General features: G+C 46.9%; 1 protein-coding gene across 1 annotated transcript; it reads left to right on the top strand.

Moving 5' to 3' along the window:
* Positions 1-3,926: 3,926 nt before the first annotated feature.
* LOC124556093 (proline-rich receptor-like protein kinase PERK10) lies at positions 3,927-11,800 on the top strand. Its single transcript, XM_047130118.1, has 2 exons — positions 3,927-4,123; positions 11,485-11,800. Exons 1-2 carry the CDS (start codon positions 3,927-3,929, stop codon positions 11,798-11,800), a joined length of 513 nt encoding a protein of 170 aa, XP_046986074.1.
* The last annotated feature ends 3,418 nt before the right edge of the window (positions 11,801-15,218 follow it).

Below are 15,218 nucleotides of genomic sequence, written 5' to 3'. Positions count from 1 at the left end.
TTCACTGGTGACAGCTTTCCCCAGCATTAACATTATCCTCCTGTGTTCCATCGCACGTCTTCGAAAGTTAGTTTCGGCATGATGCTTGATGAGAAAATCTGGCCCTAGGACTGCACAGCATCCTTCGCCTGCATCACGCATTACACTGCAAGTGTTGTCAGTTTTGTCAATCTCCTGATCCACTGGCACAATCCTCGTCGGCCCGACCATTAACATTAGAACTCGTTTCGTCATTCTTCCCCTCCGACGTTTGGAGGAGGCAGTGCCGTCACAGATGGTGCAGAATCTACGTCCTTCGGAAATACTAAATGCGTCTGTACCATTTCAGTACCCAAAATATCTGCAATACAATCAGCCTTATTGATAGCTTTCTGTGCAACCACCTAAGTATATAGAAGAAAATTACTGTCAGCAGTTGCACTCTGCAAGACCCAAAAATCATCGGCTCATGCACTTCCCTCCACGTCTGGTCCAGGCTGCAGAAATTCGCAACCTCTCCGCCAGGGTATACTTCACTAATTACGCAAACAACAAACGAGGAGAACAAAACAGTACGACGACAAGAACACTGTATGCTACCGCTTCTGCCGGCCGGAGTGGTCGAGCGTTTCTAGGCGCTTCAGTCTGGAACCGCGCGACCGCTACGGTCGCAGGTTCGAATCCTACCTCGGGCATGGATGTGTGTGCTGTCCGTAGGTAAGTTAGGTTTAAGTAGTTCTAAGTTCTAGGGGACTGATGACCTCCGATGTTAGGTGCCATAGTGCTCAGAGCCATTTGAACCATTTTGCTACAGCTTCTGTTTTGCTCTTTTCTGCTGATGGGTAAGCCTGCGAGCCAAACGTATTAGTGAAAAATTTTGCGCAACGGATTTTATAACGCTAATTATTTGCCCTGACACTTATACGCTCACCAGAATGGTAAGCTTATCCTTTGCTCTACATGTGACATCAACTAGTCGTATGAAAATCTGGTTGGTTTCTAACAATATCCTCAGTACATGCTAGAATGTTGAGATGTGCTGACCTACAAATACTGCCTCCACCAGGTGGTTGCAAACATGAAATACACAAATAAGGAGATAATAAAATGACAAAGGAAAGTACTAACTATGAAATGACACTGTCAGTAGTGTTAAATTCTTCACTCTTCAGCAGTTTACCCTATACAAGATTACACAGTACGAGCAACATTTTAATTCTGCCTATTCACATTTGGTAATAGTCTGTCCTGTGATATATTCGCGGTTGTTAATCCAAGCGCGGAATACTGACATCAGCTATGGCAGTTGCAATTACATTTAGAATGACACTCACGACTAGCAACGTGAAGCTTCAGCATAGAACGAAAAAGACACGTGATCGGCAATTTACTTTACTTCCCTAACCGCCGTTGCGAATGGACGACCACTACAGTGATCTAACGCTTATCGCTGCAAAGGTTGTCGCCTCAGCGAGATAACGTAAGTTCTACCTCACCAAATGCTTGCGTAGGCAACCCCACGGCAGCCGTGGAACACCAAACGATCCTCAGGCTCTCGCTACAAGTACTCTGTCCCAGTAACGAGGTCGCACATGTCGCCAAGACCAACCTCTCTCCTCGACACCCGAGGAACAGGTCTTTCACAGTCGCAACGCTTTTTCGCAGCTCCTATTCGTTCTCCTTTCCGCCCTTAATGTGAGTGGCCAATCATGTTTCTGGAAGGCGTTCGCTTCCGATCGCCGACTAATCTCAGTTTTGCAATCGACCAAAGCTTCTAGAAGTTTCCAGACTCTTCCAGAAGCTTCTGCTCCGGCCGTTCGGAAAACCACCTACACAGCACCACGCGTCTTGTGAGCGAGCCCCTGTGTCTTCTCCTTGTCCTCGGACACGTGGCTCCCGCTATGCCGTGGTCCACCCGCCTGGGATTTCCAGGAGCTTACGTTCGATGTTGTCTACAGCTCTCAGGCCTGCCTGCCTCGCTTGTGTCTCTCCCGTTCTCCTGGCAGCCTCCCGTCTCCGTCCGCTTCATTATTGCCCAACGTGCAGATACTCTGCTACAAATTAAGATCCCTAGCCGATGTCAGTGTCGTTAATGGTTTCCTGTCTCGATGTTTATACTATTAAAGGGTCTTCTTTATGGAGTGGTAGTTGTAATGTGGCTCAAAATCATGCCACCTTACAACACTTAATCTAATTCTATCCTAACACTTACTGTAACTTAACTTCTCCACTTGAGCGGCTACTCATGACTACTACTTTATGTGCTTAAACGTAGTGAGCCACATCTATTGCTCGAAATGAAATACATTCCCAATTCAAAACGGCATAAACTACCACAAAACTCCGACTACTAAACAAGACTAATCTTCCCCTCCTAAGAACTTTCACATGATTAAAACCTTACTACAGTCGCAGGTTCGAATCCTGCCTCGGGCATGGATGTGTGTGATGTCCTTAGGTTAGTTAGGTTTAAGTAGTTTTAAGTTCTAGGGGACTGATGACCACAGATGTCAAGTCCCATAGTGCTCAGAGCCATTTGAACCAAGCCATTAAAACCTTATACCATTCCAGATAATGAGCCACACCCATTGATGACAGAGAAAAATAACGTTCATATTTACACATCATCAGAACCCAGTGTGGGTTTACTTGCCACATGTGACACATGAAAGCAGAACTGAAAAGCTGTTAAAAGGTGGACTGACTCGCAGAGACACTCGCAGGATGAAAGCAGAGCTGAACATTTGCAGCATAGTCGACAGGACCGATTGCGGACCTCTGGTACAGAGCCGAGTGGCGGGGCTGAATCAGAGGCTCAGACGGTTCTGTGACCGTGTAGGCTGCTGATTCCTGGACTTGCGCCAACTGGTGTTTGGGTTTTGGGTTCCGCTGAATAGGTCAGGTGTCCACTTTACGCAGGAGGCGGCTACACGGGTAGCAGGGACTGTGTGGCATGGATTGGCCGGTTGTTTAGGTTGGAGGGTCTTGGGGAAACACAAGAAGGGGTTCAGCCACAAAGTGCGCAAGGTGAACACGGGAAGAACGTCGATACAGGAATCATTGGTATAGTAGTTGTAAATTGTCGTAGCTGTGTTGGGAAAGTACCAGAACTCTAAGCGCTAATAGAAAGCACTGATGCTCAAATCGTTATAGGCACTGAAAGCTGGCTAAAATCGGATATAAGCTCAGCCGAAATTTTTGCGAAGAACCTAACGGTGTGCCGGCCGCGGTGGCCGAGCGGTTCTAGGCACTTCAGTCCGGAACTGCGAGACTGCTACGGTGGCAGGTTTGAATCCTGCCTCGGGCATCGATATGTGTGATGTCCTTAGTGCTGGGGCCTTCTCCACCAGACATCACAGCGTCTAGAGTATCAGCAACCAAACTAACAGCCTGCAGTCGCGGGTTGCCCGCATTGCAGGCACACCGAAGCACTACACAACCGACAGGCAATATTGATGAACGGCCACAACAACAACCACAATAACAACACCACAGCAATGACACAAGCGGCCACCAGGGGCCACTACCAGCTCACATAAACATACGGAAGATGTCGCTGCAGATCTCGGAACTATTTTCGCACGTCAAACCACGTGATAGAAAATAGTTCCAAGGTACTCATCTTCCAAAGCGCTATAAAGGCAGGCGCTCGGCTGGATCTTCTCGCTGATCTCTGGATTAGGCTTGGTATATCGGAGAAGTCTCTGGCATAGACTAGTAGGAAATTATTTCAGTTGTTTTCTATATTATTCTTGTATGTTGTTGTGATTCGAAGACAGGTCTTTTTTTTTTTGTTTTTATTGTACTGGGAGAATTTGTTTTGCTTAGTTGAACAGTCCAATAAATTGTTGTTGGGCTTTGATCGTTAGTTTCTTCTGCTTACGCAGTAATAGCAGTGCCGACGAGTTGGTTCATAGTTTTCACGTATTTGCTGCTTTTTCTCCTCCATGGCAGAGAATATTCTGGGCATCGATCAGCCCTCAGCAAGCGTCCTCGCGCTTTTAGTGAGTATGCAGCAGATGAATGAACTTATTATTCAGCAATTGCAGGCTCTGTCTGCTGTCTCCCGTGTGTCTCAGTCACTGAGTGCTCCATCCGCTTCCCCTGTCGTGGGGCTGCGGGCCATACCTCCCGCTTTTCCTAAGTTTGACAAGTCTTTGGAGCCTTGGGGAAATTATGTAGCATGGTTGGAACATTTTTGGCGCATGACGTCGTTGGCGACGTGCAGAGGCGCGCGAATCTTCTTGCCTATGTCGGTCCGGAAATATAGCATCTGTTGCAGCAGTTGCACACCGACACGGAGCCACATGCTCTCTCGTACTTATAGTTGGCTTCGAGTTTGTTGGGGTATTTTGATTCTCAGGTCCACGTGGCGGCTCCCCATCACAAGTTTTTTTGTTGTCTGAAGCTCCCCTCCCAATCTTACAGGGAGTGGGTTGCCACACATCAAGGCCTCTCCCGGGACTGTCGGTTTTTTTTGTGGTAACCCCTCGTGTAAACAGTTGTATGGTTCAGCGCTCATTCGGGACATGCTTCTCGTACATGCTCCAGATGTTCTTTGTGGACCGATATTCTTAAATTGAAGGATCCATCGCTGGATACTGGCTTAAATGTTGTCAGCGCTCATGAGCAGCCTACTTCCTCGTTGACCGAGTTGTTTCCCCCTGCACAGGTCTTTGTCGCCCACCTGTCGCAGCGCCAGTATGCCTCACAGGGGTCTCGCAGGTCCCCCCGTATGGAGGGCCCTCCCCCATTTCTGGATACAGGGGGCGTGGCCCCTCCACCACCGGATTAGCCGCCGCGATGGCGGCGTCAGCTGCCCCAGCCACAACAGCAGCAAGGATTACTGTCCTGTCGGCAACATTTTACTACGCACATCCTAGTTGATTGCGGAAAACAGGACCACAAGGCGGAGGTGTGCCGGTCATCCTCTTCGATGCTCGGTGACCACACGTTCATCGATGCTTCTGACTCTCTGGAGGACGACTCCGTCCCTCCGCTGCAGGTTTCCTTTGTTCAGTCCGTCTTTCCACCATCAATGGCGGCAATCACTCTGATGGTACAGGTTGAAGGCGTGTCCCTCCTGTTTCAAGTGGATACAGGGTCCTCTGCCACCATCATCAATGCTGGCTCCCACCGTTGTTTGGGTTCCCCACCTCTCCATCCTTTTCATGCGGCGCTGCGGAGATACAGTAATGATGTCATTAACCTCCAAGGGTGGTTCCCTGCTCGGGACCAGTACTGCTCTCATGATGTTCAGGCTCGGATATTTGTCCTCTCCGTGCCCATGGCCACGAACCTATTGGGCATGGATCTTTTCCCTTTATTGGTCTTGGAGATCCATGATTCAGAGTCAGCGGTCCAGTCTCTTTCGGCGGGTGACCACCTCCAGCAACCGTTGCAGGAATTCTTTGCTGTTTTCTCCAACCCTGTCTCCAGGGGTTTCAGGGTTTGAGGCCCACGTCGAACTCCTTCCCTTTGCTGTCCCGAAATTCCATAAGGCTCACTCGGTTCCTTTCGCCCTCCATGACAAGTTACGGCAGGAGCTTCAATGCCTGGAGGATGAGGGCATCCTCAGCCCCATTCCCCATAGCCGTTGGACTGGCGGCAAGGTGATTGCCAAAATAGACCTGAGGGATGCGTACCTCCAGTTACCTTTGGATGAGCCATCCAAAGCTGCTTTGGTCATCTCCACTCCTTTTGGGCTTTTCCGCTACAACCGCCTTCCTTTTGGGGTTGCTAGCGCTCCCGCCATTTTTCAGGCTATCTGGAGTCCATGGCAAAGGACGTTCTGGGTATGGCGAACTACCTGGATGACATCCTAGTCGTGGGCACCTCTGTTCCGGACTTGGCCCGCAACCTCCGCCACCTCATCCGCGTCCTCCAGGCTGCTGGCTTACGTTGCAACAAGGAGAAATGTCTTTTTTTATGCTTCAGATGACGTACCTTGGCCATGTCCTCAGCGCCTCCAGCATTCGCCCCACACACCAGTATATCGAGACCATCCAGCAGCTGCCGCCGTCGCAGGGCGTCTACCAGCTGAAGTCCATCTTAGGCCAGCTTAACTACTATCGCCTCGCTGATCTCTATATTAGGCTTGGTATATCGGAGAAGTCTCTGGTGGAGACTAGTAGGAAATTATTTAAGTTGTTTTCGACATTATTCTTGTATGTAGTTGTGATTCAAAGACGGATCATTGTTTTGTGTTGGTGTTATACTTGGAGAATTTGTTTTGCTTAACTGAACAGTCCAATAAATTGTTGTCAGACATTGATCGCTAGTTTCTTATGCTTACGCAGACATAGCACTTAGGGTGGTTAGGTTTAAGTAGTTCTAAGTTCTAGGGGACTGATGACCTCTGATGTTAAGTCCCATACTGCTCAGAGCCATTTTTGAACCTAACGGTGTTCCGAAAAGATAAGCTAAACATCGTTGGCGGTGGCGTGTTTGTTGCTGTCAGAAGTAGTTTACCTTGTCGCGAAATTGAAGTAGATACATCCTGTGAGTTAGTATGGGCCGAAGTCATTGTTGGCAACGAGAATGAAATAATAATGGCATCCTTTTACTGACCACCCAGATCAGATGATACATTTGCTGAAAGGTTCAAATAAAACTTGAGTTTGATTTCAAACACGTACCCGAATCATACAATAATAGTTGGTGGTGACTTTAATTTACCCTCGATATGTTGGCGAAAATACATGTTTCATTCCGGAAGTACGCATAAAATATCATCCGAAATTTTGTTAAACTTATACTCTGAAAATGGTTTCGAGCGGTTAGTTCATGAGCCTCCGCGAATAGTAAACGGTTGTGGAAACACACTTGACCTCTTAGCAACAAATAATCCTGAGTTAATAACGAACATCAAAACCGATATAGGGATTAGTGACCACAGGTTTGTCGTAGTGAGATTGAATATTGTAATCCCAAAATCCTCGAAAGATGAGCGAAAAATATACGTATTCAAAAAAGCAGGTAAAAATTCACTTGACGCCTACCTGTGAGACAATCTCCACTCATTCCAAGTTAATAATATAGGCGTAGACCAGATGTGGCTTAAATTCAAAGATATAGTATGTGCAGCAATTGAGAGATTTATACCAAATATACAAACAAACGACGGAGCTTACCCTCCTTGGTACACAAAACGAGTTAGAACACTGTCGCAGAAACAACGAAACAAACATGCCAAATTTAAACAGACGCAAAATCCCCATATTGGCTATTATCTACACGAGCTCGAAATTTAGCGCGGAGTTCAATGTGAGACGCGTATACCAGTTTCCACACCGAAACTTTGTCTCGAAACCTGGCAGAAAATCCAAAAACATTCTGGTCGTATGTGAAGTACGTTAGCGGCAAGAAAACAATCAAAGCCTTCTCTGCGTGATAACAACCTTCCGAAATGCCTTCACAAAAGAAGACGAAGTAAAAGTCCCAGAATTCGAATCGAGAACAGCTGCCAACATGAGTAACGTAGAAGTAAATATCCTTGAAGTAGTGAAGCAACTCAAATCACTTAATAAAACCAAGTCTTCAGGTCCAGACTGTATACCAATTAGATTCCTTTCCGATTATGCTGATGCATTAGCGCCATACTTAACAATCATATACAACCGTTCGCTCCATGAAAGATCCGTTCGCTAAGACTGGAAAGTTGCTCAGGTCACACCAATATTCAAGAAAGATAGTAGGAGTAATCCACTAAATTACAGGCCCATATCGTTAACGTCGACTAGAAGTAGGATTTTAGAACATATATTGTGTTAAAAAATTATGAATCACCTCGAAGGATACGGTCTATTGATACACAGTCAACACGGGTTTTGAGAAACATCTTTTCTGTGAATCACAACTAGCTCTTTATTCACACGAAGTGCTGAGTGCTATTGACAAGGGATTTCAGATCGATTCCGTATTCCTGTATTTCCGGAAGGCTTTTGACACTGTACCACACAAGCTGCTCGTAGTGAAATTGCGTGCTTATGAAATGTTGTCTCAGTTATGTGATTGGATTTACGATTTCCTGTCAGAGAGGTCACAGTTCGTAGTAATTGACGGAAAGTCATCGAGTGGTGCAGAAGTGATTTCAGGCGTTCCCCAAGGTAGTGTGATAGGCCCTTTGCTGTTCCTTATCTGTATAAACGATTTGGGAGACAATCTGAGAAGCCGTCTTCCGTTGTTTGCAGATGACACTGTCGTTTGTCGACTAATAAAGTCATCAGAAGATCAAAACAAAATCCAAAACGTTTTAGAAAAAATATCTGAATGGTGCGAAAAGTTGACGTTAAATAACGAAAAGTGTGAGGTAATCCAGATGATTGCTAAAATGAACTCCTTAAACTTCGGTTACACCATAAATCAGTCTAATCTAATTGTAATACCTAGGTATTACAATTATGAAGAACGTAAGTAGGAAAGAGCACATAGAAACTGTTGTGGGGAAGGCTAAAGAAAGGCTGAGTTTTATTGGCAGGACACTTAGAAAATGCAACAAACCTACTAAGGAGAACACTACGCTACAATTACGAAAACTTGTTTCAGCCCACGGCCCAGCATGGCAATGCTAATGTTTTGTCTCGTCTGCCCATCGGTCCTGACGGAGTGTCTGATTCTTCCGAATTGTCCTGCATGTTTATTGATTCGCAAGATAAGGAATTAGCTGATGGTTTTCCGGTGGATTTTCGACGCATTGCTTCCGCGACAGCCGCGGATGCTTCTTTGAAGATTCTCTTGCAGTATATTCGTACTCAATGGCCTCCATCTGCTATGCAGGTTCATGATCCACTTGTTCGACGTTACTTTGCGCAGCGTCACAACTTGTCTGCACACCATGGTGTTATCTTGTTACGAACTACAGTGATCAGTCTCGTGTGGTTGTACCCCGTTCGTTGCAGTGGGAAATTCTCTGCTTGCTGCATGCTGGTCGTTGGGGTATAGTGGGGATGAAGCAATTAGCGCATCGTCACTGCACTTGGGTCAGCATTGATAAACATATTGCGAATTTGCTTGCTAACTGTCGCTGTCGCGTGGAACATCAATCTGCTCCCCGCCAACGCTTATTTCCGTAGGGCCGACTCCTACTGCGCCTTGGCAGCACGTTCATATTGCTTTTGCGGTCCTTACTGGGACACCCGATGGTTGATAGTCATTGATCTGTACAGCAACTTTCCTTTTGTTGTACCTATATCTTCTACTAAATCTGCCAGTACCATTCAGGATTTGACGTCTATTGTCTGCATTGAGGGCCTTCCTGAAGTTATTGTCTCCGACAATGGCCCCAATTCGTGTCCTCAGAGTTTGAACCATTCTGTGCTGCTAATGGCATTCGCCATCTGACCTCAGCCCCATTCCACTCCCAGGCGAACGGCGAGGCTGAACATTTTGTGCGTATGTTTATGTCGCAGATGAGCAATTTTCGCGCCACGCGTTCTCGCGAGCATGCGCTCTGGATTTTCCTTGCTTTATGTTGCTCGCAACCGCTCGGCTCCCGCTCCTCAGTGGAATTGCTACATGGCCGAGCCCATCGGTTCTAAACATTCTGCGAGGTGTCTGTTTTTTCTACATCGTGTCTCCCTACCACTTTCGCGCAACGACGCTCTGAGCGTGTTTTTTAGGGAATTGACTAGTTTGAACCTGGGACCTGTTGCTGGTAAGGAGACGTCAGACCACACATGACATGTAGAACTCAGAAGAGTTTAGTGAGACTAGCGATGATATAACCAAATACTTAATGATTTCAGCGTCAGCTCCACTGCACTCCCTGTAAATGAATCTTAATACTAACTAAATTTAGTGGAAGGGGTTCAAGGCTTTCCTATTTTTAGTTAACTGGTAAAATAACGTCGAAAAAGCAGTTAAGTTTACCACTGGAAATTTTATTCTACTCACAAAACATCGTTTATAAATTGCACAATTGATAGAAGGAAATGTTTTAATACAGGATGGTAAAAACCAACTGCGTTCAACAAAAATGTGAACGAATATTCCCTGAATGGGTTTCCAAGTTCTACAATGGGTCGAAGGATGACCTATGCCATATCACATCTATAATGTAGGTTTAAATTAAGTTTCACAAAAGAGAAAACTATCAAAATGGTCTACAGTGATCCTCAATTATCTTTAATTACTTATCTAACTTGTCGTAAATTACAGTGGCTGATGTGGCTTCTCAATAACTATATAACAGAAAAATCATCGCGTTTCAGATTTTTACTTCAAGTGGCAAATGTGAACACCATGAGCCTTAATTGACGATCGACACTAGTATTACGCAAAAAGGGGGTGTACGACATGAGACTTCTGCAGTTCTGAGTGAAGCTTTATGCGCTGTTATGCAGCATCGCGTGCGTTCATTCCGTTGTTGGTGTTCGTCAGGGGGCGGCAGGCAGCACAGCTCCGCTCACCTCGCCGTCTCCGAAGCAACTCTCTCCTCGCTGTCTCGGAAGCAACTCTCTCCTAACTTCTCATTGCTATAATTTACCGAAGTTGGTTTTAAAAAAACTATCTGGCTGTGTTTCCATCTGACCAATCAGCTCCGCCTACAAAAATTCTGTCTATCCAATGAGAAACGTTATGTTTTACGTAATGGGGCAATGTTTTTAAAGTTTGCAACGTAACAGAGAAGCGAAAAAGTCTCACGCTAAAACTTGCAGCTGGTGTGGTCCTTTTAGCGTTATCGTAAGATCTATACTGTTCTTCTGGACGGCTCTATCTTTTAACATGGGCTGGGGGTGGTCCTAACGTAACAGAGACGCGAAAAAGTCTCACGCTAAAACTTGCGGGTGGTGTAGCCCTTTTTGTGTTATCGTAAGATCTATACTGTTCTTCTGAAGGGCTCTAGCTTTTAACATGGACTGGGGGGGGGGGGGGGGGGGTGGTCTTGACGTAACCGAGACGAGAAAAAGTCTCACGCTAGAACTTGCGGGTAGTGTGGTCCTAGCAGTTAGCTGGCGACGTGGGTGTCCGTCCGTCCCTTATCGTAGGGCCTTCCAGCTTAACACGGTTCTGCTCTCGGCTTCTGTTCTCGTTTTTCCCCTCGGAACTGCGTCTGTCTCACGGTGGGAAGGTATGACATGCATTTAGGCATTCTTGTGTTAGTCTGTGGTATTCCATTTGCTCACTCGTTACACGTATTACTTTGGTCAATTTAATGTGACAATTTATTCGAAGCTATGTGATATGCTACTGGATTAGCTTATCATGTCACGGTTTTCATGGAAGGTGTTGGATTTGCCTGACACCTTACACGGTCGCTCCTGCAGCTATTGCACCCACCGGCGCGTGCTCCCGCTGCTTCGCCTCGTTGTGGCACGGCGCCACATGATTTAGTGTTCTATTGCGTTCACTCTGGCAGGCAGCGCTGGGAGCAGGGACTCATTCTTCTCCAGCTTGGCCGAGCCTTATTTGTCATTTCTTGTCCCTCTGGCACTGACAAGCGACACCGGAACCAAATCCGTTTGTACCGTCCTCGGTTTTCTGCCGCTGGTTGTTTTCTGGCAGAATTGGAGGCTTCACGGATTCTGCCACCTCTGCCTACGACCCCACCGATGGCCCTCCGCTGCTCGGAACCCCGCCACGGTCGCCCCGCCTGCCGTCGTCGAAGTCGCCGCTGCCAGTCCGGTTACCTGCATGGGACGGGCGCCTCTGGCCGCCAACACGGCCCTACCTCCGGCCGCTGCTGGCGCCGCCGTGTCCCTCCGTTTTGCTGGTACCGATGGACGCTGAGGCTGCCGTCACGCCGCCGCCGCCGTCGCCCATGGAGGTCGTAGCTCCACCTGCTCATCCGAGCATACCCAGTGGCGGTGCGCGACCTTGACAGGTTTTCCACGAGCAATTCGGGATCGCGAGTGGACAGCACAGCTCAGTAGTTCCGCTGTCCGCCCCCTCAGCTGCGCACCCCTGGGTTTCTCCACCTGTCGTCGGAAGCCCTACTCAATGATGGTGCATCGTTTCATGGGGGAGAGATGTGGTATCGATAGGTACGAGGCCACGGCGTAGGTGAAAGTTCTTAAGTTGGTACTACAACAGACATCGACGACAGCGCCCTCTAGCCGGTGCTGTGATGATCTATGAGCTCCATGACAGATTCTGCCCATCTTGATCAAGAGCAGATGGCAGGGAGACTTTGCTTCCTATTGAGACTATGTACTACCTACAATGAGTCTAAGGCTTCGCAACTCAGTGCAAAGTTATGTATTCAGTTAATATTGTGATATAGTACAACCATTTCTAAGAGCAGTACCGAGAGATTTTCAACTTTTCCTGCTCCTACTCACTTCCTTCATTCAGCCAAACTTTCAGTTTACAGGAACAGACCCATGCGCTAACTTCCAGGTGGGATACAAAAGTGATATTGCCATGACTGTTGCAAAAGACTTATTTAGTGGGCCAGCTCAGAGCCGACCAAACACCATTACGTCAGATGCAGCAATGCGACTGTCAGATTCCCATATTGTGCTCCAGGAAAGGGGCTGGCACTGCCATAATGACGACACAGCGGAAAGGCGTTTGTAGGCCATTTACTACACATCCAATCAACATACTTGTTATGGTCTACATGGTTGCTAGCTGTGATTTGCAAAGCAAGAACGCTCTGTCCCAACATAAATTACAATTATTTTCAGTCAAAGGTGTCTCAGTCTGGTAGCAACTATTTACGAGGAGAGGTGCATGCCGCTCCTCGAGGCGACATGATGCTACAAGCAGCCACCACGAGATTTGGCGTCCACTAACTATGGGCCCCTGCTTATGGTTTCAAGGTCAGTTCTGTGGCTTAGCATCTTCCACCCAGTGGGCCACCTTCAGGCGAATTACCAGGTGAAATCAGCCCTCTGCCATAGAAGGCAGTCTCTTGAGACCATGGCCACCTGTTGCGTCAGTTCCTTAACACTCCTGTCTTCAGCACCACAGAATGTTCGAGTTTGTTCTTCAGCAAAATGTATGACTAAGAGCGAAGTTTTTATGAGCAGCCACCTATCATCATCCCGACAACAGTCCACCACCTCAACTCAGACCTCCACATGTACATCTACATCTACATGGATACTTTGCATATCACATTTAAGTGCCTGGCAGAAGGTTTATCGAACCACCTTCACAATTCTCTATTATTCCAATGTCGTATAGCGCGCGGAGAGAATGAACACCTGTATCTTTCCGTACGAGCTCTGATTTCCCATATTTTATCGTGGTGATCGTTCCTCCCTATATGTCAACAAAATATTTTCGCATTCAGAGGAGAAAGATGGTGATTCGAATTTCGTGAGAATATTCCGTCGCAACGAAAAAGTCTTTCTTTTAAATTTTCCAGCCCAAATCCTGTATCATTTCTGTGACACTCTCTCCCATATTTCGTGATAATACAAAATGTGCTGCCTTTCTTTGAACTTTTTCGATGTACTCCGTTAGTCCTATCTGGTAAGGATTCCACACTGCGCAGCAGTATTCTAAAAGAGGACAGACCAACGTTGCAAGTCTTGTGCAGTATGGTCCGGAACTGGCATTGACGGGTGGAACAACGACATCAAAGGCTTATGGTCGGTGACCAAATAGAACTTGCGACCGTACAAAAAAATCATGAAACTTTGTCACACCATATACAATAGCTAAAGCTTCGAGCGTAATCTGAAAGTATGCGTCCCGTAAGTCAATCGTGGGAAAGAATTTTCCCACACCAAGCTTATCAAAAATGTCTTCAGGACGCAGTAAGGAAAATATAGCTGCCACTGTCTGGGGATTTACTGTAGCCTTAAGGTCAGCACAAATACGGAGCCGAACAAATGGTTTCTTCACACACACTATAGGCGAAGCCCATGGCGAAGCTTAAACGGGTTCAATGACACCAATGTCACGCAAATGTTGAAGTTCAGAAGCTACGGCGTTGCGCAGTGCGTGCAGTACCGGCCGTGCACCACGAAAAATAGGCATGGCTTTAACTACAACTTGCGCTGCAAAGTCTGTGGCACAACCAAGGCCATCAGAAAAGAGTTCACCAAAATCGTCGCTTAGTGTAGCAACACAGTCTGCATGGTCAATAGCATTGATGCAAAGTACATTGTCTTGAATTGCGAGGCCAAAAAGTTCAAATGCGTCCATGCCAAAAATATTCGTAGCAGTGCACATGGAAAGACACTGTACGGGTCGTGGCACCATACTTACGCCAAACACTGAGATTTCCTGTCCAGTAAGTGCAGTCAGCGTGGAATGAGAACGATGATGCGGGAGTGAATAAAGCAAGTCATACGTCGATTTGTTCAGTAAAGAAACTGACGCACCGGTGTCCAACTGCATGCGAAGATAACGTCCACAAATGAGCAAAGTCACAAAAAGTTTCCTCGCATCGCAATGAATGCGAGAGGAAGTGTCTGGCAAAACTTGATTCACACGACGAGCTGTCGAAACACGTGAAGTAGAAGGCTTTGAATAAATGGCATTAACATCCATAGGCTGATGTGAATCATGATCATGGCGGTTACCGTTGCGGTGACGCCCACGCGAGTCACGCGACCGGGAGTCAATTGGTGAATTAGAGTTTCTGTTACTACACACAGCTTGCACATGTCCTTTCTTATTACAAAAATAACACAGCGCTTGACGGGATGGGCAACTGTCTCGTGGGTGTGCACGAAAGCAATTCGGACATGCTTTCAGTTTCTTAGTGGGTGCCTGGTGTGAAATTTATTTACTTGCGCGCGAGCGGCGCGGCGTGGCTGGCCGTGCAGGTGGGTTGGAGAGCACGTGTTGCTCCGCGCTAACATTACACACACCCGGGGTCACGTCGAACGTGGAAGTAGCCATGTGTAATGTATCTTCTCTGTCTAGCAAGTTCACTGCTTCCTGCAAAGACGGACTGGAAAGACTCACCGTGGTTTGACAGCGCATTTAGGATAATGCTCAGGAAGCAAAGGCAGTTACACTCGCGGTAGAAGAAAGATTGGGAGTGTGAGGTCAGGCAAAAGTTAGTAGAGATTCGTGCTGCTGTAAAAAGAGCGATGCACTAAGCATTCAACCACTACCAATATCGTATCTTAGCAAAAGATCTTGCTGAAAACCTAAGGAAATTCTGGTCTTACGTAAAATCGGTAAGCAGGGCGAAGGCTTCCATCCAGTCACTCACTGATCAGTCTGGCTTGGCAACGGAAGACAGCAAAACGAAAGCTGAAATTTTAAATTTAGCGTTTGAGAAATCTTTCACGCAGGACGAGCGTACAAACATACCGCCGTTTGAGTCTCGT

Source organism: Schistocerca americana, chromosome X, assembly GCF_021461395.2.
Source record: "Schistocerca americana isolate TAMUIC-IGC-003095 chromosome X, iqSchAmer2.1, whole genome shotgun sequence".
NCBI classification, from domain to species: domain Eukaryota; kingdom Metazoa; phylum Arthropoda; class Insecta; order Orthoptera; family Acrididae; genus Schistocerca; species Schistocerca americana.
Note: the sequence above shows the minus strand (reverse complement) of the source record. Positions and strands in the feature narration are given on the sequence as shown.